The sequence below is a fragment of the Trachurus trachurus genome (assembly GCF_905171665.1).
Source record: "Trachurus trachurus genome assembly, chromosome: 13".
NCBI classification, from domain to species: domain Eukaryota; kingdom Metazoa; phylum Chordata; class Actinopteri; order Carangiformes; family Carangidae; genus Trachurus; species Trachurus trachurus.
In genome coordinates this window covers 22,327,566-22,352,256 of record NC_139892.1, presented here as the reverse complement: position 1 = coordinate 22,352,256, position 24,691 = coordinate 22,327,566, and the positions used below count along the sequence as shown (strand labels likewise).

The following is a 24,691-nucleotide window of genomic DNA, read 5'->3' as shown; positions in this document are numbered from 1 at the left end:
TGACTCTAAATTGCCCAGCAGTGTGAATGTGAGGTTGTTTATATGTCAGCACTGACCGGTTCTTACACTGGACCCAACTGCTGACCAGAGTCAAGGTGACACAAAATGATTTTATTACAGTAGTAAGGAACGGGAGAACACACGGGGATGCTCAGGACACAGCACAGGGTTGAAACACAGACAATCTGACAAAGACAAAGGGGGACACTGGGGTTAAATACACAAGGGAAGACACAGGTGGTGCAATCAACCCAGGTGAGACGCATCAGGTAATCACAAGCGGGAGAACACAGGAAAACAAGACAGGAAATTCAAAATAAAACAGGGAGCAACTCAATTACACAAAGGAAGTGACACCAAGACAAGACACAGAGACTTTCACAATAAGACAGGACACAGACCACATTTTCTTTTAATTTTCTTCACCTTTTCTTTTCTTGTTAGCAAATCCAATGTCAAGATTTAACACTAGTTCATCTGTTTTCTTTTTCTTTGACGTAAAAGCCAATTTAAGACTTTCATATTTCTGTTTTGAACTTTTGTCATCATGTGCCACAGTCAAATACTGTAAATTATTACTAAAAGGAAAAATTTTGTAAAAAAAAAAAAAAAAATTTGAATACTGAATGATTTAAATAAATAACAATATCTTTGGAATGTAAGTGATTCATTTGTTAATATTTTAATTAAATTGATATATTTCAATATTGAAATAATTGAATTGTATAATGCAAATATGGCAACTTGAGATAATTTTATTTTAAAAAGGGGGTTATGGACACATGTTTGTGTTGACAACAATAACACAAGACATGTTAAATGAGCTAATACATGATTGTGTCCTTGTAGCTACAGACAGGCTGATGTGTTATCTTTAACACATCTGTTCACATAGTCCATGAAACCATAAGTATACAGACAGATAGATAGATAGATAGATAGATAGATAGATAGATAGATAGATAGATAGATAGATAGATAGATAGATAGATAGATGACGTAGGGCCGTGTGGATGACGTCAGCCCCTCTGTGTCTCAGGCTGTTTGTTTGTGAGAGGAAGAGGCTGGTTGGATGTTGGGCGGGGTATGAGGAGACAGCGAGAGAGGGAGAGAGAGCGAGAGAGAGAATAGAAAAACCTCCCGATCCCGATCCTCCTCCTGCTGCTGCTGCTGCTGCTGCTGCTGCTGCACGGACAAAAGGAGGACAGACGGAGACAGAGAAAGACAGAGAGGGAGCTAGATAGATACAGCGAGAGACAGGGCGACAGGCAGAGCGGAGGACAGACAGACGGACAGCCGGGGAGGATGGGCCGGCGGAGCGGCCGTCGGTAGCGCTCTGTTTTCGGGCACGGAGCTCCAGGATGAGCGTAGCCCTGCAGGACCTCCGGAACACCGTGAGTACATACACTCACACACATACACACACACACACTTGCACAGACACACATTAACGCACGCATACAAGCAATTTTCTCGCGCCGGAACGCGTGACAGTCACAGCGCGCGTCACGGGTACACCGGGTGCGAGTTCAGTGTCTGCAGCTGAGGCTGCGGCTGATCACCTGTCAATCACTCAATCACTGATTGATAACTATGTAACTACATGCAGCTCAAGCTCATGTGTGTATGCGTGTGTTTGGGGTTGGGAGAAGGTTTCAGGCCTGACATCAGCTGACGTCACTGATCAACCAGGCTGATCAATCACTAAACCTCACAAACACTTCTGATGCACAATAACTTTGAGTTTTATGAGCACAGAATCACGAGGCTTTCATCAGTTAATGGACAAAGCACTGCAGCTCTTAGAGTCAGTGGCTTATCAAAAGGCAAATCGGTCCAGTCCGACCTCAAACTTTATTATCTAAAAAACTGTGAAATAATATCAGCCTTAATCTGTTTCCTATCAAAATCATCTTGTTTCAATGAGCAGCTGCTGCAGAGGAAACTACATCAGGAACACAGTGAATTATTCTGGTCGAACATTTGCTTCATACAGGAAACTAAGTTCTCTGGTTTTTGGTCTCTGTGAAATTAGAGAGGTTTCAGCCTGCAACACTTCTCCAACTGGTTCACATGAAAAGTCTGAGAGGTTTCATCCCCTCCCCCGTGGTCATCTGACAGTCACCAATAGTTTTCTTCATGGATTAGTTGATCTTCAGAAATTGAATCATTTATTCTCATTTCTCTGTTTCTTTAATGAGTTGGTTTTCTGTTTGTTCTGACTCTGGACCTCTGTGGTTTTTCACTTCTGCTCAGAGTAAAAGATTAGCTATTGAACCAATCACTGAATCAATAGATTAATTAGTTTCAGTGCTGCTCTCTCTCTCTCTCCTCTGCTTCATTACTGCTTCAGATTGCAGATGAGAAAGCAGGTGAAACAGGTTAGTTCAGTAAAGCCAGTGGATGCTAACCTCACTGTACTGACTTACTGACAGCTCAACATCGGGCCTGCGTTGGCCCTGTGTGATGATTTATTCTCCAGCTGCTGAGAGGGACATCTCTCCTGAGAGGGAGAGACATCTGCAGTTTTCTGACAGCACAGTGTTGTAGTTTTAGTCGACACCAGAGGCGGCACCAGGATCAAGCCGGTGGTTCTCACACAGAGAAAACACACCCACATACTATCTGTAGATTGAACAGCTGATCAGTGAATTGACAGGAAATCTCCCGGTAACACAGACTGATCATTGATTAGCTTTTGGGTTTTTACTGTGTTTCGACTGTTGTCTGAATATTTGAGCTTCAGAGAACAGCTGAAGATAGTGACTGTCAGTTATGTTGCAATCTCAACTCAGGTTTTCTGTCTATTAGTGGAAAAACACATTAACAACAGGAGCGGTCTGATTAAACGCCAGATCTAAATTGTTAAAACCAGAGGCCTCCTCAGATTTATTAATAATCAGATTAAATGGAGAGAAGTGAAAATGAATGAGTATTAACCAACAAACCAATCACCTGATGGGATGTGTCAGACCTCCACCTTCACAAAAACAGACTTTAATCCAGCATTCAGCAGAGTATACACACAGGTGAGCTGACTTCACTCGCCTGAGATCACCTCACATCAGTGATGAGGGATCATAATGAGTCTTTGTCAGGTTCTTCCAGGAAACAGATATAAGGAAGTTACAGTAGGTGAAGCATGGATAGATCCACAAGGTGAAATCTCTCACCTGTGTTTGACACTGAACAGAAAACTCTCAGACACCAGACCAGTCTGGTTTGGTGAGTTCAGGGACCTGAGACAGTGTTGAGGTAAATGTACGTGAGTATTTTCATTTCCTGTTACTGTGGAGTTCAGCCGCAGTTTTATTGATTATTCTGACAAAACTTAGTGACATATTTCTATTATTATTATACTGACTGGCATTTGCCCCACTGGTCAGTGGAGTTGCACATCACTGACTTGGTTTGTTAAAACAGCTTGTGTACAGCTGCAGTGTTGACAACCCAGCTCATTGTCTCTAGATTTATTAAATAAACTGGGTATTATCCTGGTTCAAAAGGCCACACCTCTTGTTACAGGCTGTTAACCAAGCCACTCTGGTTTGCCAGCTGCTTGGAACCAGTGTTATTTCCTCTAACTTTCTCTCAGAGTGATAATTTTATAGTAAGCAACAGCAGAAACGACAGCTCAGTCTTAAATTCATGTGTTTGGTGATTCTGTCAGACAGCGTTGCAGTTATAAAAATCAAAATGGCCAAGTCTTGTTAGAAATGAGAAAGTCTAAATTTGCACCACGACAATTTGAGTATTCATGTTTGATCAGTCTTTAATCAGTAATCTATCTGATTACCATAAAGTCTTGTCCAAAACCCAGAGATTCATGTTACTGTGGTAAAATGTTTAAGTTCCTGCAAGCATGTCCGACCTAAACTCTATAAAAAATCATCTGGCACACAGGTTCCAGGTGGTCAAGTGTTTAAGAGCACGTCACATGTTGGCAATGCCCAATGCAGTGATCGCCAGATCGATTTCTGACTGTGCCAAACTGTGCTGCGTGTCATTTTTTCAACACAAACTGTCATTGAACCAGAACATTTAGTGGTCAATTCATGGATCAGACACTTGTTGTGATTTTTGCTGTGAATCAGCTTGTTATAAGTACTGAAACATTGAACAGGTGGACACGTGCATTCAAAGGTTTAGAGAAGGTCAAATGACGTTAACCAGGTTGTCGTGCATTTTAGGTGCATTCTGAAATTTTATCTGAAAGGCGAATATCTCTACATTTTTTGTGTGTAGTGTATATTTAAAAACATCTGGCATCATTCATATTGAGTTTAACATGGTGTTTTACACATAAAAACCTGTCCGAAGCTGAGAAATAAGAATCAGGCCTTGGCTCCGCCCATCACCTGCTGGACAGGTGACAGAGCAGTGAGTGTCAAGGTAGCTGGAGTCTCAGTGAGACCCAGACTCAGGTGAGGAGGAGTGTGTTGAGACCAGAACCAGAGGCCACAGCTGGATCAGAGCAGCTACTGCAGTTAGCAACATCTCTGTTTGTTCATGTTTGTTAACTTGTGACTGACGGTGGCTGATGTGTTAGCGGCTGTGCTACTGTACTGACAAGGTTTTGGGTGTGTTCAGCCACGCCCCCCTCCCCACATGATGACAGATTGGTTCTGTAGGTTTGTGTGTAGGTCGAAACACTAAGTCATGGTGTTGACTTCATTTCATTCACCACGTAATGAAAAAATATCTTAATGGACGTTTAGACGGTCTTTAATAACAGGTGAAGCAGACGGTGGCTGCGGGCTACAGATCCATAATTATAAATTGATCATCACAAGATCTGTGCATTATTTTCCAATTAACTGACTCATTGATCAGTTCAGCTCTAGAGCTCTTTGTTTTAACCCATTCCCACAGTTACAGCTGTGCGTGTGTGTGTGTGTGTTGGGCAGGGCAGGGTTTACTGTTTCCTGTCTGCAGCTCTGTGACTTCCTGTCTTAAGACGCCCAGTTTCCATCTGAGCAACAAAACAAACCAAGACACCCTGGATGACCACTGCTGCTGCAGCTGTGCTCTGTGTTTGACCTCATTAGGCTTCATCGCCACCAAATTACTTCCCATCATCTTCATCATCATCAATTACTTGTCATCGCTATCTTCTTAATCATTATCACCATCATCCTTTCCATCTCAGCAACTGAACATTGCTCTGTGTTTTTTGTCTAATCTTAATCATCTCCATCACCTTCACCTTCATCACATCTCTGTTCTTTTCATCTTCCTGATCACCTTCAGCTTCATCAGTCACTGACAGAGTTTAGGAAACCATTCACCCCCTGCTCCTGATCTTCATCTTTAAAAACCTGAACTATATTATTATTATTATTTTTAAAAACATATCCCTCTTTTTATTGTTATTCTCCTCTTCTTCTCCTTCTTCTTCCTCCTCCTCCTTCTCATCATCATCATCATCATCATGTTGGATTTATAATGGTCATTGCTCCTCACAGTTTTAATGGTTACCTGCAGCCCTGCACTCATCTTGTAACTGGTCACTGGGGGTTTCATGGAGGAGGAGGAGGAGGAGGAGGAGGAGGAGGAGGAGGAGGAGGGGGGGTGGTGGTGAATGAGGGTGGAGGTTCAGGGGACTGTGGGGGAAGGGAACTGGTCCTTTCTCTGTGCTATATTGTGTTGAAGAGTTGTTTATGTTCAGAGGTCAGAGGTCACAGAGGGGAGGTGGTGATGTAAAGGTTGCCATGGCAATGGCCCACAGGTGCTGAGGTCAGGAGGAAGCTGATGGAGGAGAGTTGGTGACTGAAATAGGATTAAATCAGGTTCGGTATGGAAGCCATGTTTGTTTCATTTTGTTTCAGTGGATGTGTTGACGTTCATGTTCCCTCAGGATGAACTAGTGACCTCAGCAACAGGTCGACGTCTTAATCCTAATGCTGTTTAGGACTATACCTATACTATATCTCCTACCAACCACAATATATAGGTCTACTGATTAAACCAGAAGGACTACTTGTCCTGGTCTCATTAAAACATGGTCTGTGTTAGAGAGAGGTTGGTTTCAGATAAAGATTAAACCTGATCCAGCGCCACCACTGGTCCCATTGAAGTGAAGGGGCGGTTCTATCAGAGCATGGTGTCAACAAAGATGAATGTTCACCCACTCCCATGGTAACTAAAACAATACTTTCCTGCGTTCATGTTTAGATGTTTTCCTCAGTGTCAGCAGTAATCCAGTGACTGTTGCAGGTCTCCATGGTTACAGTACAAAAAGCTGCTCGTAGCTAATGCAGCATGACTTTGCTTGGTTCAGGTCTGCCAAACTCGAAACAATAAAGACTAAACTCTGAGAAGTTAGGAGCTTCATCCTAAGTGACCCTCCAGCTGACTATGGTTGTTTCTTCCTCTGAACTTTCAAAACCTCGCAACACATGACTGCAAATGAGGAATGAGACCTTGGGGCACGGCTTTACAATAAGACTCCCTTCATAAAGGATTTATAAATAGTTAATACAGTTGTAAACATTGTGGTAAATCATGAATTAACAGTTATAAACGCAATTTTCATGGTAGGATGTTGATGCAAGCTCTGGCAAATGAAGTTGATGCTTGTTACTCACTAATCTTACAAACAAGTTTCTATCATTTTTATCTTACCATTTAAATCTTTAACCATTAAAATATGCTGATGGAGGTTAATTGCTGATAACTTTACAATTGTTGATGGAAAAAAATAAAATCAACCAGATATGACGCCTAACAGTACAAATGCATGCAGGCTCAACAGGTCATTGCTGTCTTTTTTATCAGTAACATCTTCAATGATTTACAAATGTAAACAAACAAATCAATAAAGTTGTTATAAACCATTCATAAATGGTTCAAGAGGGATCTTATTATAAAGTGGTACTGAACTGGAAAGTCTTTTTTTCAGGTTTTTGTCAGCTGTACTCAGATCAACATTATTGCCACTGTCCTCAACTTTCATCTATAATTAACTGGTGAATGGACTGTTTCCTGTGCTGTAATGTGGTTGTGTGGTCACGTGGTTGTGCCCTGCCGCACTGACCCTGCTGATCTGGAAGGACTGTGGTTGTTAATGTTGAGCAGCATCTGCTGCAGCTTGATGTGAGAGGAGAGGGGGTTGGTCTGCATGCACTCAGTGATCAGTGAGTGTCCATGTCGTCTCTTACTGTTGATCTGACCTTTTAATGTACTCGCTCATTTCACATCCCATTTTGAATCTCTGTTAGTTCACCTCATGCAGCTACATCCAGTGGTTTCACACTGCTCAGCTTATCCACAGGTGGCTATAGCACAACAAGGTTTACAGCAGTGCGCCGAGAAAGGCACTGAAGAGGAAGACTGTTAGCTTGTAATGCTGGATTTAATCTGTCAGGAAATCTGTAACTGTTTATGACCTCAGCGACACACACAGTGGGTTTGTATGAAAAACACTGAAACTAAACACAAGTTTGTCTTGGTTTGCAAGACAACGTCACAGGGCACCTTTACTTTGACACATTTGTGCTGTGTCTAACAGTTTGTAACCTGTTTTTCAGATGTTCACGGCGCATTTTCTGGATGTTGAAGCACATTGCTACTGTATGAATAGAGGTGTTTGTAGCAGCAGATTGTGTAAAATGATACATTTTTCTCTAGTTTGATTCAGTAACTGTTTAACTGTTGTTTGCTTCCAGTCTTTATTACTAAGCTAGGCTAAGGATGCACAGAGATGAGACTGATCCTGTCCTGATGTTGCGGAGGAACAGATGATTTACTGAGTGTTTGACTGTTTGCTCAGCAGTGTTTGTGTCTGAGGTCCGTGTTTAGAGTACGGAGACTGAGAGGGGACAAAAGAGCAGATTTCACAGCCAGTACAGGGAGACAGACGGACAGACAGACAGAGAGACAGACAGACAGATGTTATATAAGCTGCAGTGAACTCCATTAGAGCTGAATGGAGATGATTCACACACATTATCTAATTACACACACACAAACACTCATACACACATGAGTGACATCACCCTCTACAGAGAGATATAACACACACTCCCATCTCCTAGCAACCCCACTAGCCCACCCCCCCCCCCCCCACACACACACACACACACACACACACACACTCACACTCCCTGTGTGCGTCATCAATTAAAGAGAACAGAGCCGGGCGAGAGACCCAGACAGGGATAGAAAGGGAAAGAGAGAGAGACAGCGGCACACAGACAGGTTTCAGTGAGGGTGTTAAGGAAGGAAACAGTTGGAAACCTTTAGTTTCCTGCAGGACATCAGGCAGCAGCAGGACACTGAGACTCTGCAGAGACACAGGACACACAGGAAGACGTTTCCACCCTCCTGACCAGGACTGACACTGAGACAGATCTACGGCTACTGCCCTGTCAGACCAGGACCTGGTTTTACAAAGAGCTGCTTAAGGCTCAAATGATTGCAAAAACCATCATATCCGAAAAGGATCATAACAGAAACAATAGAAGATTTTTATGTATAACAGATGTGATAGATCGATAACTGGGTCCTGCCAACTATGTGACGTTCTGAACCAAAACCAAAAGATTTTACTGTCCATTCATTTCAGTTATTTCTTCAAGTCTTTGAGATTTTTAGACTCATATTTTGACTCAGGCTTTTATGTTTTGACCCAGACTTTTATGTTTTGACTCAGACTCGTGTGAGTGCACACAGATATTTTGACAAATCTCTGACTCAGGTAATTTGACTTGTCTCTTGGCGTACGTGGTCTTAGATATTTATCAGGGTTTTTCCTGCGTTCAAAATTGCGTGGTGGCCGCCTCCAGCTTATTTTGTGCCGCCCCCAGCGATATCTGATGAAAACAAAGCCTTGAGTCCTGAAGGTAAATCTTTTTTGCGCAAACAGAATATATTAAGACATTTGTCAGGACTTTGAGGAGGTCTGTGACCATGACCAAACGTAGCTACATGTGGTGGCCCATATAATATCGAGTGAAGGAAGCAGATGAAAGGTCAAGAGGTCGCCAGAGTTATCAGGATCCATGATGAATCTGTTCTAATGAAGACCAGCCAATATCATCGACTCAGTCAGCAGAGCTGCACTACTCGCATGCTAACAGCTGCAGCAGCATTAGTAGTTAGTAGCACTGGTCTGCATTGCAGAGGTTTCCATGGCGACCAAGTGCGGCGTAGGAGGTGTTGAAGTGAAACGATGTGAGCAGTTTTAAGTTTATAAAACTTGTTTTTGCCGTGTTTGTGAGACCAGTGTTTCTCTCTGCTGGGTGGAGTGCCGCACTGTTTATATTTCTGCCACACAATGACTGTGGGGGGAGGGGCAGGAGGGGGGCACAGTGGTAGAGAGACACAGAGAATGAAGTACGGAGAGAGAGGAGCTGAGTGTAAACACAGGAAGTGGAGATTTATTTGATCACAGTTAAATATCTCCTCATGCTGAGCTCTCCTCTGCTCTCACTTCATGTTACAGCTGTGCCCTGGTCTACCTTAAACTACAATCTGTTGTTTCTGTGTCTGTAGCAACTTTGCATTGCAAAAACAAGTGTGATAGGGAGAGTAGATAGACAGACATGTAAATGACAACAAACACAACACAAGAATATGTGTATGGTGTATGTCTATGATATATGATTCAGACACGCTGTCTTCGGTGTGTGTGTGTGTGTGTGTGTGCGTGCATGCGTGTTTCAGTTTTTGTTTTTGTGCTTGTGTGTGTTTTTTAAGGTTTATCTGTGATGTAGTCATATGTATCTATCTTGTAATGTAGCTATATGATATGCTGACAGCACTCTATATATTATTCATATCATTTAATAATTAAAAACATGTATTATTATCATTATATAATATACAGTGTTATATTGTGTAACAATTATAATTGAACAAACTGAAGTTATACAGTGCTGGGTGTGGAGGTCAGGTCAGTCTGCTGTGGAGATGAGCTACTCCTGGTCGTAAAGGGGGGAAAACATGAACATTTTTTGAAAATAAATTACACATCCACAGTTCATCCTGATAAAAGGTATTGTGCTGTAAAATAACATTTCTCTCACTTAAAAAATCTGATTTTATTCTCTCAGCATCACATTTAAACATCACAACAGAGTACATAGATAAATGATATACAATATATTCTAGATTTAAAGTGAAAGAGTACTTAGATACAGTTGTCTTATTTTTACAGAGTCCATGGTTTCCTGTGCTAATCAAAGGACTCTATGCCCAGAAAGGGGCTGATTTCTCTTACAGTGTGTTTGTTTGTACTGTGAGCTGATATCAGACGTCTGCTGCAAAGGAAAGCTTTCATATCCCCGGGGAGCACTCTCGCTGACAGTCAGCTCAGCAGTCAATGTATAATCAATATACATGACTACAACAAACAACAAACACGATATTGAGTTAATGCCACAGCTTCATGCATTATCTTTACATCTCATCCAAGCATCCAGATAGAGCGACCGCTGTCGCGCATCACACATTTACTTGAAACCAACCAGTCAACTCCAGTCAACCTGCTGGAGGCGCTAGAGTCAAAATCAACAGGATCAATGTTAAAAAGACCAACAAAATGTTTTTATCTATCTATAATCTTTCTATCAAAACATCATGATGTGAATAGGACTTTTGAAGGGCGCAGTTGGTGCGGAGAGAATCTGCCTGACTCACTTTTAGCTTTTATTAAAACTAACTTGATTTATAACATATGGACAGTAAATGCCTCTTTCACCACATAAACAACAAACAAACAAGGCTGTAATGCTGAAATAAGACAACACGAAAAGGAAGCAGTAGGAAGAGTTAATTCAATAAAACATAATGCAACAGGAGAAGGGATAAGAAAGCTCAACACATGTTGACAGAAAATGATGTTTGCTGGTGTGAGCAGCAAATATCAGCAGAGCAGCACAAATGAGGAAACAACAGGACAAACTGTTGTTTCCTCATTTGTGCTGCTCTGTTGTCGTGACACTTAAATCATTTCTTCGTGTTGGGGATTGTATAACACAGTGAAAGGAGATAAAATAGGAACTTCTTTCAGCAGCCTGACTGACTCCACCTGTTTTTATGGAGGTTAATGAAAAGCTCTGTTTCTGTTTCCAGTCAGATTAGATTCATCCACTGTTTCTATCTATCAGTGTTAGTGTGGACATCACTGCCTGTCTTATGTCTCCGCAGATGTCCAGCTATAAGCGAGCTACACTGGAGGAGGATGAGGTGTCTGATGCTCCAGCTGAGGCGGCCTCGTCTCCTGACGGAATGGAGGTCAGTGAATACAACACAAACACACACATGCACAAAGAAGAAGCTCGGGGAAGTCTGCTAAGTCTCCCGTGGCTAACTGGTCCCAGGTGAAGTCCTGAATTCAGACTGATCTTAATCTTGGCTCAGAGCCACAGGGCTGGAGACAGACCTGGGGGGGCTTTGACTGGAAACACAACAAGGGGCCACCTCCGTGTGGGTCCACCACCCACAGAGAGAGGAGCAGGGGGGCTCTGTGGAGGAGCAGGAGGATTTTCACACAGACTTGATCTGTAATAAACCTCTTCATGCAGAACCAGCTCTGGAGCAGAGTCCTGGACCCTGACTGAAATCACCCAGGGTCCAGGACAAAAGGATCCTGGTCTGGAAGTCTAAGCAGAACCAAAACCAGTTGCATACAGCCAGGGGCAGGGATTGAACTGTCTGGTCCTGGTCCTCTGATGGTTAGGGATGAAAATCACAAAAATCCCAAGACCACATATAAGACCACCTGTGATCTGGCCCTCGCTGTGATGATGTGTCCCATCGGGCGGTGGACACGAGGGGCCGTTCTTGTTCAGTTGTTTGTGTTCAGACTCTGGGTCTGTGGTTTTCTCTCTCAGGTGGGCTTCAGGAAGGGAGGGGTGGACATCCTGGGCAGGAGGACTCAGCTGGAGGTTCTGCTGTCAGCCCTGCTCCTGGCCGCCCTGCTGGCCCTGCTGGCCTGTCTGCTGGTCCTGGGATTGAAGTTCAGCTCAGGTACCTGTGCCTCCTCCTCTCCTTCCCTACTTCCTTCTTTCCTTTCTTTAGTTTAGTCCATTTTTCTCAATTTCCCTTTTTTCCCATACCCTCACCCATCCTTCTCTGCCTCTGCCTTCTTTTAGCCCTGCACACCCTTCACCACCTCCACCTTTCCTTCCCTCCCATCCCTTCCCTTTCCATTCCCCCCTCTCCTATTGACATCTCTCCCTTTCTACCTCCCCCTTTCCTTCCTTTCACCCTTCTCTTCTCATCTTCTGTGCCTCATCCTTGCAATTCAATTCAATTCAAATAATTTAATCTCAGTAGACATTATCTCAAGGCACTTTACAGGATGAGGCCCTTCACCCCATCTCCCATTTCCTTTCCTTGTCAGTCTCTTTTTTCCTATCTTTCCTTTTCTGCATTTCCTCCCTAGCTTCCTCTCTCCTTTCCTTTCTTACCCCTGCGTGTCCTTCATTAGCTTCATCATTATTTCTTCCCTGTCTCCCTTCGTTTCCTTTCCTTTCCCTTCCTACCCTTCTCTACCTCATCCTTTCCTTCTCTGCCCATCCCTTCCTTCCCCTTGTCCCTATTCCTTTCATTTAATTTCCCTTCCTTTCTTACCCTCGCCCATCTGACTCTACCTCCTCCTTTCCTTCCCTATTGCCCTCAGTCCTCCTCTCTTTTCCTCTCTTTTCCTCTCTTCTCTTTCCTTTCTTATCCCTTTTCTATTGTCTGCCTCTTGCATTATGAGGTTTCTGTCATTCGTTTTCACCTTCACTTATTTATTCCTCTCCCACGATGCTGTGCAGACAGTGGGCGTGGCCTGTGTCTGTCAGAGGCATGTGTCACAGTGGCTAGCCAGATGGTGGAGGCGATGGACCGCAGTGTCGATCCCTGCCATGATTTCTACCAGTTTGCCTGTGGAGGCTGGATGAGGAAGAACCCGCTGCCTGATGGGCACTCGCGCTGGTCCACCTTCAACAGCATCTGGGAGCAGAACCAGGCGTTGCTCAAACACCTGCTGGGTGAGGCACACAGGCTAACAAATACCTTCATCACTCAGCTGCTTTTACTGTTGGAGTAGTACAGTATATACTACATTATAAATGTTGACCAGTTTTAATTTGATTTAAATTACTTTTTGTTCCTGAAATCCTCCCTGACTCCACCCAACTGTTGGGATCAGGATTATCCAGATTTTTTGGATCAAAGTTATCCCGATCATGCAAAAAAAATTTGAACAACACAAACTGAAGGTTTGATCCAGATGAAAACCAAGATTGGATCATGCGATCTAATCCTTTCTCAGAATCCATTTTTAGTTTTGAACAACCCATTTTCAAGATTTGATCCAACCCATTATCCAAAGTATGATCAGATTACTTTTCAACAACTGGACCCTGGGATAAAAGTAAAATGAATCAAAAATCTGGATCATTTTGATCCAGATTAACAACTGGGCCCAGGGTCTTCCTGGATTGGTTTCATCTTCCAAACTTGAATTCAAACCTCCTGCTCCTCAGTAACATTAAACCCTGACTGTGAGTTGTTACCTCTTTAGAGAACGGGACCTTTAATGGCAGCAGTGAGGCAGAGAGGAAGACCCAGTCCTATTACCTGTCCTGTCTCAACACACAGAGGATCGAAGACCTGGGAGCTCAGCCTCTCATAGACCTCATCACCAAGGTAACTAGCCATACACTCGAGATTGTGGTCACTGCATCTCTCAAACACACATTGTTAAAATCTCTCCAGCAAATAATCTGTTGCCCTGTCCTTACTGGTTTGATGAAAGTTTCTGATCTCCTTTTAGATTTTAATGACACCATGATTGTTGTGAAACTTTATGTTTACAAGGAAATCAGTGAATAGAGCATCAAAAAAGCAGACGGTCATGGTCCCAACAGAAAGAACAATTAATATTCTGACCACACGTTTGTAGATGATAGAGAAGATGACGATGCTGAAGACACAACAGAAAGGGGACTTTGGTAGTCCCAAGGGGAAGTGACAGTGATACAGCAGATACCACATAAATCACATGTAGGATTTAAGGGCCAAAGTGTAAACAGTAGGGGTGTAACGGTACACAAAAGTCACGGTTCGGTACGTACCTCGGTTCAGGGGTCACGGTTCGGTACGGTTTCGGTACAACAGACACTAATTGAATGTAAAACTAAAATCTGTCTTGTGTTATAAAAGTTAAAAGAAAAAAGAATACAAAATAAAACAAGTGCATTAGGAGTGTTATAATGCCATTCATTAATTCTAGAGGAAAAAAAACGTGCACTTGACAACTGGCAACTATTATTCGAATTATTAAATTGTTATTATAAAAAAAATATTATTAAAAAAACAAAACAATAAACTGACATCAATGTTGGTTTACACAGTTAAATTAGACTAGCAGTTACTTTGGTGATGTTTCTGGTCCTGCCTGTGTTCATAAAACATATTAGGCAGCTACACGCACATCCCCCAAAAAACTGAAGACTCGGTGCTGGACCACCAAGAAAGACACAGGTAAGGAAAAAAGGAGACCGCACACTAGTTAAAAGCTCCCGTGACAGTTTAATGTCACTCACACGTTTCGGGCGTCAGCCCTTCATCAGACAAAATGTGTCTGATTATATATAGTGTGCGGTCTCCTTTTCTCCTCACCTGTCTGTGTTCATGTCAAGAGGCTTAAAAGCAGCGGGATAAGTTGTTGCACACAACTAGTCTTTTTACTTGCACCAGTGATTGACATATCAGGGTGAACATGCGCTACGTGTTTGATGCGTTTCTAGCGACGCACCGCGCATCCGTGAAACATCGCCGACGGACTTTGTCCGGTGGACCAGTCGCGAGCATGGATGTATTATGGTCGCGAGCCGCCGCCGCCGCTGTTTGTTTCATGAGAAGCCACAGTGACATGAATGAAGCAGACAGCTCTCCTCCTCTAACTTCACTCTCTCATCACTTCTCTTCTTCGTCTGCTATGACGGCTGCAGGCAGCTTCGAGGCTCATTACCGCCACCTGGATTCGAGTGAGGACTTGACTTTTTTTTTTTTTTTTTTTATATTCATTCAGACGTATTCGTCGTGTGACTGTGTGCACCGAACCGTGACCCCCGTACCGTGACGGCACGGGACGAATACATATACCGTTACACCCCTAGTAAACAGTAATCATATAATACAGAATCTTCGTTTGATGATTTTCCCTGTCAGAGTCATTTACCTCACCTTACCCCCCCCCCCCCCCCCCCCCCACACCAGTAATATCTTTTTAACACATTTATTTCATATAATTCTTTTTTTTTTTACACTGAGACACAAACCTTCTCATCCATGAAAGATTCTGATTTGTGGACCTGAGATTAATCTATTTATCACTCTGTATCGCTCATCTGGTTTGATAGAGAGATCCCGTTATTATAATCAAAATTGTGGTTTAGGAAATTTACAGTGTCAATATTGGTAAAGAAATCATAGTGGGAAAGTGTGATCAAGGACATCAGCAAACAACTAGAGTTTCATGCGCCATTGTCTTCAAAGATATACATTTCTCCACCAGAAAGTGGTCTCAGGTGCTGGTCTCAAGTTAGAGGTCATAGCTGCGGCCCCACAGATCAGATTTTCTGTGAATCTCTGTAGATCGGTGGCTGGAACATGACGGGTCCATGGGACAAGGATAACTTCATGGATGTCCTGAAGGCGGTCTCCGGCCCATACAGAGCTCAGCCCTTCTTCAGTGTGGGAGTCAGTGCTGATCCCAAAAACTCCAACAGCAACGTCATTCAGGTAAGCCAGATCCAAAACCAGAGAATGGACTCAAGGATGAACTGAGTTTGGTTGTCAAAGATCAAGATGGTTTTTGTCCACAAATTTCAAGTCACAAATTGCAGTAATTATGACACAAGTAAAACACAAATATAACAGGATAAAATGTTCAAATGTTGACAGTTTAAATCAGAAAGGTCAAAGTTCAGTATAACATCCTGATCCTTATTACAATCACCATTAAAATGTTTATTGCAGCTTTAGTATGCATGTTTGGCGTCACGGCTCCGACCGCATCACTCCCTTAGAATAGGATTTCATTAAATGGAGTGCTGAGGGAATATGCAGGTGGATGCTGGGGTGATGGTGGGGCAGAAATAATGCAGTAGGCTGTTTGCAATTTTGACATTGACATTTGTCATTGACAGACAAAGGGGATGATGGGTAAATTTCCCAGCTTAAATAGAGCGCCAAATTGGGAGGGTGTGTATGATTGAAAGAGGCATGCCATGTGAGTGAAGCAGCTCATGGCGTGGTGAATGTGCAGGTCACAACTTCTCCCCAAGAGTGTTTTGGAGTTGTTGGATTGTGTATTTGATGAGTTTTGAGGGACAGGGGACCTGTACCATTCACCTCCATTGTGTTAGCTGAGCAGCTTGCGTCTCTGCCCTGTGGATCTCAAAACAACATGCACCGATAATTAAAGGTAATGAACTGACTCTTATGACTATAGGAATTATGGAAATAGGCGAACTTGCCAAAATGTTGAACTATCCCTTTAAGAAGGTGATCAGTAGGTGGAAGGTGATGCAGGCTGTTCTCCTGAGGCATAGCTCAGCTGACACGTTGGGGCAGTGGATGTTAGTGTTTAGACGCAGCTGTAGCGTCTCTGCAATTAGTTGATGATGATCTGTGGTTGTGTGTCATTCACCTGTTGACCTTTCATGCAGGTGGACCAATCAGGGCTCTTCCTACCATCCAGGGACTATTACCTCAACAAGACAACCAATGAGAAGGTGAGAATTATTACGGTCTATCCAGGATCTGACAACAGAGAGATGATATCAGAAAACAGCTGGCAGTACAAATCTGTGGAAGTGGTTTTACTAATGTTGCCTAATCGTGCGCTGCTGGTCCCAGGTGCTGGCAGCATACCTGGACTACATGGTGGAGCTGGGGATGCTGCTCGGAGGGGAGAGGAGCTCCGCTCAGCTCCAGATGCAGCAGATTCTGGACTTTGAGACTGCGCTCGCTAACATCACAGTCCCACAGGACCAGCACCGTGACGAGGAGAAGATCTATCACAAGGTCACCATCGCTGAATTACAGGTGAGGACGCTAACACCTGAGAGGGCTGGAATGACCAGGATCTGAAGACCAGATTGATTTGACAGAATATGATTTGAAGCTGCCCTCTTCACACCCACTCAGTGTGCTGGAGGGGCTTTAAAGAGACACACAGTTTATGGTTTATGTTTATGTGGTTGAGAATCAGATGAGGAGTCGACTTACAGTGGGTGAGGCTGTTTTAATAAACATAAATTTGTCAGGGTCATACCTCATACCTCTCACCCAATTCAGTTTCTATTTGATGTGAGATCAGCAGACTGTGTGACTGTAGTCTGCAGCGGTACAGCAGACAGATGCAGTGTTCAACAGCTGTTCAAATGTTGCAAGCAGCAATGAGAGAGCAGCGGTGCTCTCGCACTACTGTAGCCGTCTCTGTTGTTGCAGCTCTCTGTCCTTCTGGGCTGCAGATGCTTCTGGGGTCGCCATGGCAACTGTTGCCATGAGTTGTTGCTATGTGCCTGCATCTCTGAGCGAGAGAGGAGGGAGAGAGAGGGGTTAGATAACAGTTATTATATAAACATGGCTGAGCATGAAGGAGACATCAGACACAAAACCTGTCAGTGCAGGTGAATTGTGACCTTCACATAGAAGAAGAAGAAGAAGAGTGTGTGTCAGCCATGGGACGGGATTATTTTCATTTAATCATCATTAAAAGCTGCGTGAGACTCGTCATCTAGACAATCGACCCCTCATCTATTTGTCTATGCGTGCCACACCTCCAGCAGAGACAGACCTGTTGATGTCATATTAACGTCACAGCAGCAGCAGCAACATTATATTAAAATGACACCTTTCACTCTCTGAATCTGAATGAATCAGGGTGTGTGTGGGAAGAATGAAATGCTATTTGTAGGTAAAAGTGCTGTGTGAATGGTTGAATGTAATATGAAGCACTTTGAGTGGTTGATTAGACTAGAAAAGCATTTCAAAGAAGAAAGAAACATTCAGGCTTGTATCATCAAAACATCAAGAACAGCAGTGCCCCAGTGTCTCACCTTGTAGAGCATGTACCTTAAGGGCTTAGTCCCAGATGCAGCAGCAATAGGTTCAGACCTGACCTGTGGCTCTTTGCCTCATGTCATCCATCTCTCTGGTCTGTCAATGAGGCTTAAAAGATCAGTGCAAAGATAAGAACAAGACCCTGTGAAAACAACAGAAATGAGCTCCGACAGAATCAGACAGTGGGGTACGATGGTGTGCAGATGTCAGTTTTAATCAGCTGATTGACGGACGTCTGAGGCTTGTGAGTCTCCAGCGCCCCAACCCATGTTTTTGATGGAATTTTTTTTCCTTCTTTCTTTTGTCACTCATCTGCCACAGCCCTAACATATTACAAACAACTACCAGTCTCATATGTTATTGATTTATTGGTCTTCTTTGTTACAGCTTTTGTTTGTCTTAATATGTGTTTGTCTTCTGTGTTTTATTCTCAATTAATTCTCAGGTTCTGTATGTGAGCACATTTTTGAAGATTTTGATGACTGATGCTGAAACACACTGCAATGACAAATAAAGACCACACTGATCCCTATAGGGACATTCTCAGTCTACCCAGCTGCAATAAATTAAATTAAATACATTCTGAAACGGACAATTCTGTATGATGAGTACTTTTACTTTATTAAGGAACATTTTGATGCTGACACTTCTGAACTCGTACTTATCCTACTTAAGTTTTAGTACTCGATTGATCCTTCATATTTGAGACAGACTGAGAGACAGACTGGTTCATTGGGTCCACCTCAAGACACTAGTTATTCTTACAGGTTAAACTTTGCTGAATCATAAGAGAAAAGAAACATCTGTGTTAATATCAAACCTGCATAAGGCTATGGACATGAAACTTAATTAGATAAGTCAACTACAACTCCTAAGATGCATTTTACCAATTAACATTGAATCTGATCCCAACCACTGCACAGTTGGGTTGTTGTGCAGGTCTTATATCACAAAAGGCTTGTCACAAGTTTCACATAAACCCCTCAAGGTCAGCTGGGTGAAGTTCTGGTTTCAGGTTTTAGCTTCTGCAGAACTGATCCTCTCTTTCTCTATAGACCCTGAGGTTAATGAGTATTGTACTGAGTATTTAGAGACTTTTTTTAAATTCTGTAACCCTGTGTAAAACCTGCTGTCTTTGATCTTCAGTGTGCTGTTGTTTCCTGTTTCAGCTCCTGGCTCCATCTGTGGAATGGTTGGACTACATGACGTCCTCTCTGTCTCCTCTTGAGCTGAACGACACCGAACCTGTTGTCCTGGAAGCCAGGGAATACCTGCAGCAGGTGTCCGACCTCATCAACAAGACTGACCGCAGGTCAGACACAAGCACTGTCTGTCCAGTTCAGTATCTTGTACAAAGTCTCAGTAGACTTAATAGAGGCCAGCATCACAACCAGGTCCCACCCAAACCTGAATGTGACTGATTTAGAAGATGAAAATCAATAGAAATCATCAAGGATCAATTCAAGTCTAGCACTGTTGCCATACAGGTCTGCATGGAGCCCTTTGTAAGGGGACTGGACTGACACCCACCTACTGGACATAGCTACACTAGACAAGGAGCGTGCTGCGTGAATATTGGTACTTGATGTACTATTGTGTTTAATAGACACAACAGTACATCCCAAACAGCCCAGGATGCTATGTCTCATCAATCTTCGAAGGGGCTGTGGTGAAATGTAGTTCAGATTGTCATATCCCTGAAAATGATTCATAGCAACTTTAGTTTGTGGCAAATTACCCTCTAAACTAATCTCCACGTCTCCATCAGCCTCTGCTCTGTTGTTACTGCCAACTAGTAAATGTCAACATGCTAACGAGCTATGCTAAGATGGTAGACATGTTGATCATTCTCTGTCTGTCTCTTCAGTCTGTTGAATAACTACATGATGTGGACACTGGTCCAGAAGAGTGTGGCCAGTTTGGATCAACGCTTTGAAAATGCACAGGACAAGCTGCTGGAAAGTCTCTATGGAACCAAGAAGGTACTGATACTGATACTACAGCTAGTCCTGCTGCTGCTAGTCCTAGTGGATTATTACTGTTCTGTCTGACATTGGTTTGTCATCGGTAACCAATTCACTCGACCTGCTTTGACCGTCTCTTCCTGTTTGTACCAGTTTGTAACTAGGTCAGACTGGTTTAATCTGGTTGTAACTAGTTCAGACTGGTTCTACCTGGTTGTAACTTGGGCATCTTGTTTCTTCTATCCAGTTGTACCTGGTTGTAACTGCTTATTGTTTATTGTAGTCCTGCACCCCGCGCTGGCAGACCTGCATTGGGAACACAGATGACACGTTGGGCTTCGCTCTTGGAGCACTCTTTGTCAAGGCGACATTCGACAAACACAGCAAAGAGATTGTGAGTCACACAACTTCTACCTAATAATAGTAATCTGGTTTCTACAGCATGAACAGATAGTCCTGGATCTTGTACTTAGGTCTGCCTTGGTTACTTTTAGTTAACCCTACTCTCTCTCTCTCTCTCTCTCTCTCTCTCTCTCTCTCTCTCTCTCTCTCTCTCTCTCTCTCTCTCTCTCTCTCTCTCTCTCTCTCTATCTATCTATCTATCTATCTATCTATCTATCTATCTATCTATCTATCTATCTTAGGCTGAAGAGATGATCAACGGGATCCGCTCAGCGTTTAAAGGAGCTCTAGACCGACTCAGCTGGATGGATGATGACACCAGACAAGCTGCAAAAGACAAGGTACACAAGCGAACAAGAAGATAGTTGGAGTTAAAGGTAATGATGATTGGTCTAATTGGTCTGTTCTGTATGTCCCTTGTTAGGCAGATGCAATCTATGATATGATTGGATTCCCAGAATTCATCTTGGACCCTAAGGAGCTGGATGACGTTTACGACGGGGTGAGTGACAGGTGTCAATATTCGACTGCGTGACACAGTAGCCACCACACATGAGTAGAAGCCAATAGGTGATGATTTAGCAGGATTTCTTTTGTATAAGTCTCTATTTTGTTTATTTTTAAAGAAAATCCTACAGACTCTATCTTCAAGGAGAGTAATGTTTATATGTGGGTTGTCTTCAATAAGGTCATGCTCTGCTGCCCCCTGCTGTTAAATATTGCCGTACACCTGTTTCATAACTGCTCTCTTGTGTTTCAAGTATGACGTGTCGGAAGAAAGCTTCTTCCAGAACGTGTTGAACTTCTACAACTTCTCAGCTCGAGTGATGGCTGACCAGCTGAGGAAGACTCCCAACAAAGACCAGTAATTCTGAAACTATTAATAACAGTGACACACACCAACACAATAAAGACCAGCAATACTGACGAAACACCAGTAATAATCAAAGTCAAATACACACATCGAATCAGGGGTCATATATTCACAAAACACCTCGAGGCTAAAAACTGTCCCCAGCTGACAGAGTAAGAAGAAACTCTGAAAATAAATTTAACGTCTTTCTCCAGAGTGTAAATAAGGAGTTTCTGATGTAAAACCACGTCTTCAGTCTGAGATCCAGACAATCAGTGTCAGTGAAACCTGCTCACAGTCAGTCAGCTGCTGCAGCAACATCTCAGAGGGCTGAAAACACAGAACCTTAATCCAGCATTCAGAGCATGTTTTGATATTAGCAGAGTAAATAGTGGTCAGTTCAATTCATAAACACGCTGAAACAATCCCTTAACACTGAAGGTGGTCGTTTGTAAATAAATGCTTTTCAAACTCTGCTTTGAATAAGTGTAATGGAAGAATCTAATCTAAAACCATCTAAAGGATGTCCAGATCCTCTAGATCTGGACATCCCTTCTAACTCAGTCACAGAGAGACTGAGGATTCAATAACCAGCAGATCAGAGCTGCTGGAGTGACTTAATCGTCTGATACCTGATATATATTTTGTCTGAAAGAGTCTCTCAGCTCCTCTGTGTAAAGCAGAGAAGAGGAAACTCATTCAGTCATACTTGGTGATTCCTTGTGAATATAACCCCTGGCCTGTTTTAAACTGGTAGGACCACAGATTAACTCCTCCTATCCTTGTTTCTTCCCCACATCCTCTCCTTGTTACTTCTTCTTGTCCAGGTGGAGCATGACTCCTCCTTCAGTTAATGCCTACTACATGCCCACTAAGAACGGCATCGTCTTCCCTGCTGGGATCCTACAAGCTCCTTTCTACGCCCACGACAACCCCAAGTCTGTTTACCTCTAAATTTACCTATCTATGTGTACACCTGTTTGTGTGTCTGTCTGTGAGCAAATTGTGATTTATTAAAAAAATATATATAAAAAATTGATAGATTGTGATTAAAGTACCTGATCTCCCTCCTGCTCGCCAGATGATAAACCCCTTGGTTTTAATGAGTAGAGCCTATAGGGGACACTAGCAGGACATTTGGGGACATTTCTTTAACTCATGCACGTTTGTTTTCAGGGCGCTGAACTTTGGTGGGATTGGGGTAGTGATGGGTCATGAGCTCACTCACGCCTTTGATGATCAGGGTGAGTCTGAATTATTAGTTATGTCCACCTCCTGTCACAAGTTAAGTCCTTGCTTAACGTCAGGATGTGCCTTGATCCCATTCTGTTTTATAGGCAAAATCAAACTAACCTCAACTGTACCAAGCCTTTTTGGTTGGATATATTTTAATTAGAAAATTGTTTCATTCAGCATAATGTGATGTGTATTTTGCTGGCTGACTTAGCACAGTCTCTATTAACTTTCTAGATGGTGGTACATGTTTATTAAGGTTTTATTGTTTGGGTGCAAAGTGATTGCTAAGTTGATTATCTGGCAGTAATCCAAACACAGCAACCTCTCTATCAAGTATCTGAATGCACGGTACGTTGTGTATTGTACACAACATTTATGAGAGGAAGTAAAAAATTACTTTAGAGAAGCTATAATGTACTGTCATGTCAGATAGATACCATGTTAAATATTATCCCCCTCTCAGGTCGCAAGTACGATAAAGAAGGAAACTTGAGGCCGTGGTGGCAGAACTCATCTGTGGAGGCATTTCGTCAAAGAACAGAATGTATGATGGATCAATACAGCCGCTACACCATCAATGGAGAACACATCAATGGAAAACAGACACTTGGAGAAAACATTGCTGACAACGGAGGACTGAAGGCTGCATACAACGTTAGTACTAACATGTTGCATAAAGATGAACTGTTCTGAACCGATGTAACAGAGCGTCGCATCATGTTCTGTCAGAACATGATACTGATGTTTGTCTTCTTCAGGCCTATCAATCATGGGTCAAGAGAAATGGAGATGAAAAGAGACTTCCTGCTGTCAACCTGACCAATGACCAGCTCTTCTTCGTGGGATTTGCCCAGGTAAACAATATCTGTATTGTAACCCTCACTTCTAAATAATGTTCATCATCCCACAAGGATCTGTACCTGGACCACTTGTTTCCATGAGCATTGTTCAATTGCTCTGATGTAGACTCAAGTTATACGCAGATGACAAATTTGTGTGTCTTTTGCCATCAAACTGCCATCAAAGCACAATGAATAATATTACAGAAGATAGGTCGGGGGGCAAATGCAGAATTTGTCTTTGTTATGATACAAGCTGGCCCGGCGCCTGCTGCGTTCGATTGCGGAACTCGGAAAGATCCGACCTCTTATAACCGTCTTACCGTCTTATAATGTTACAGAAAACCTGCATGTTTTTTCTCCTCATGTCCTACACTAGAGAACTTGTTCTTCTTATCACCAAACGAGGCTGCTCTCTCTCTGACAGCTGATTTTTAAATACCATAAAGCATAACATGTATGGAGGAGAGACTATCTGATATACTCCGCCACTGGCTCCATCTAGTGGCCGAATTAAGAATTTGGATTTGCAATAATGCTCCTTTAACAAATAAACAAATCCTCGAGAATATCAGGTGAAAGTGAGGATGTGGGGAGGCGAGTCTTTGAAACATCTCATCACTCTTGTGTATTTTCCAGGTGTGGTGTTCAGTTCAAACACCAGAGAGTGCTCATGAGGGCCTGGTGACTGACCCCCACAGCCCACCCAGATACAGGGTCATCGGCACGCTCGCTAACTCTCCGGACTTCAGCCGCCACTTCAGTTGTCCTGCGGGGACACCCATGAACACTGGGAAGCGCTGTGAGGTCTGGTAGACAAGGCTGAAGAGGACCACACCTGAGGACGAGAGAGGGGAGGGGAGCTAATTAGGGCAATCTGTTAATGAGCAGGTCTGTTCATGAGGAAACCCGTCTGCATTTAGTTCATTAACAGGTGGGTTTCTGCATTGACAGGCTTGTTGGTGTCTTAATTAGAAGAGAGAGTGTTAATGATCAGCAGGTAATGAGAAGGTGATCAGGTGTTGGTTGCGGGTGTACCAGGTGTGACAGTGAATATAAACCTGTTGATGGAGAGGTCAGACCGACTTCCTTTCTGGACACTGAAGGGACTCAGTGGACTTCACAGACACGTGAAGGACTAATGATGATGAAGATGATGACGACGATGACGATGACAAAGCTACATGGGATGATGTGCTGATTTCTGCTTTATCATCGTTATTGATTATTATTATTATTATTATTATTATTATTATTAATGGGCTTTGGTTTGTGTGTGCATGTGTGTATGTCTGTCTGTGTGTGTGTGTGTGTGTGTGTGTGTG

General features: G+C 43.0%; 1 protein-coding gene across 1 annotated transcript; it reads left to right on the top strand.

Moving 5' to 3' along the window:
• The first annotated feature begins 1,107 nt into the window (after window positions 1–1,107).
• On the top strand, window positions 1,108–24,663 carry ece2b (endothelin converting enzyme 2b). The gene is made up of 19 exons (XM_083984908.1): window positions 1,108–1,394; window positions 11,152–11,238; window positions 11,838–11,973; window positions 12,768–12,983; window positions 13,520–13,644; window positions 15,598–15,744; window positions 16,674–16,739; window positions 16,864–17,052; window positions 19,242–19,384; window positions 19,940–20,054; window positions 20,320–20,430; window positions 20,681–20,779; window positions 20,863–20,940; window positions 21,200–21,303; window positions 22,119–22,229; window positions 22,468–22,535; window positions 22,991–23,181; window positions 23,286–23,381; window positions 24,006–24,663. Exons 1-19 carry the CDS (start codon window positions 1,362–1,364, stop codon window positions 24,180–24,182), a joined length of 2,292 nt encoding a protein of 763 aa, XP_083841034.1. The 5' UTR covers window positions 1,108–1,361; the 3' UTR covers window positions 24,183–24,663.
• The last annotated feature ends 28 nt before the right edge of the window (window positions 24,664–24,691 follow it).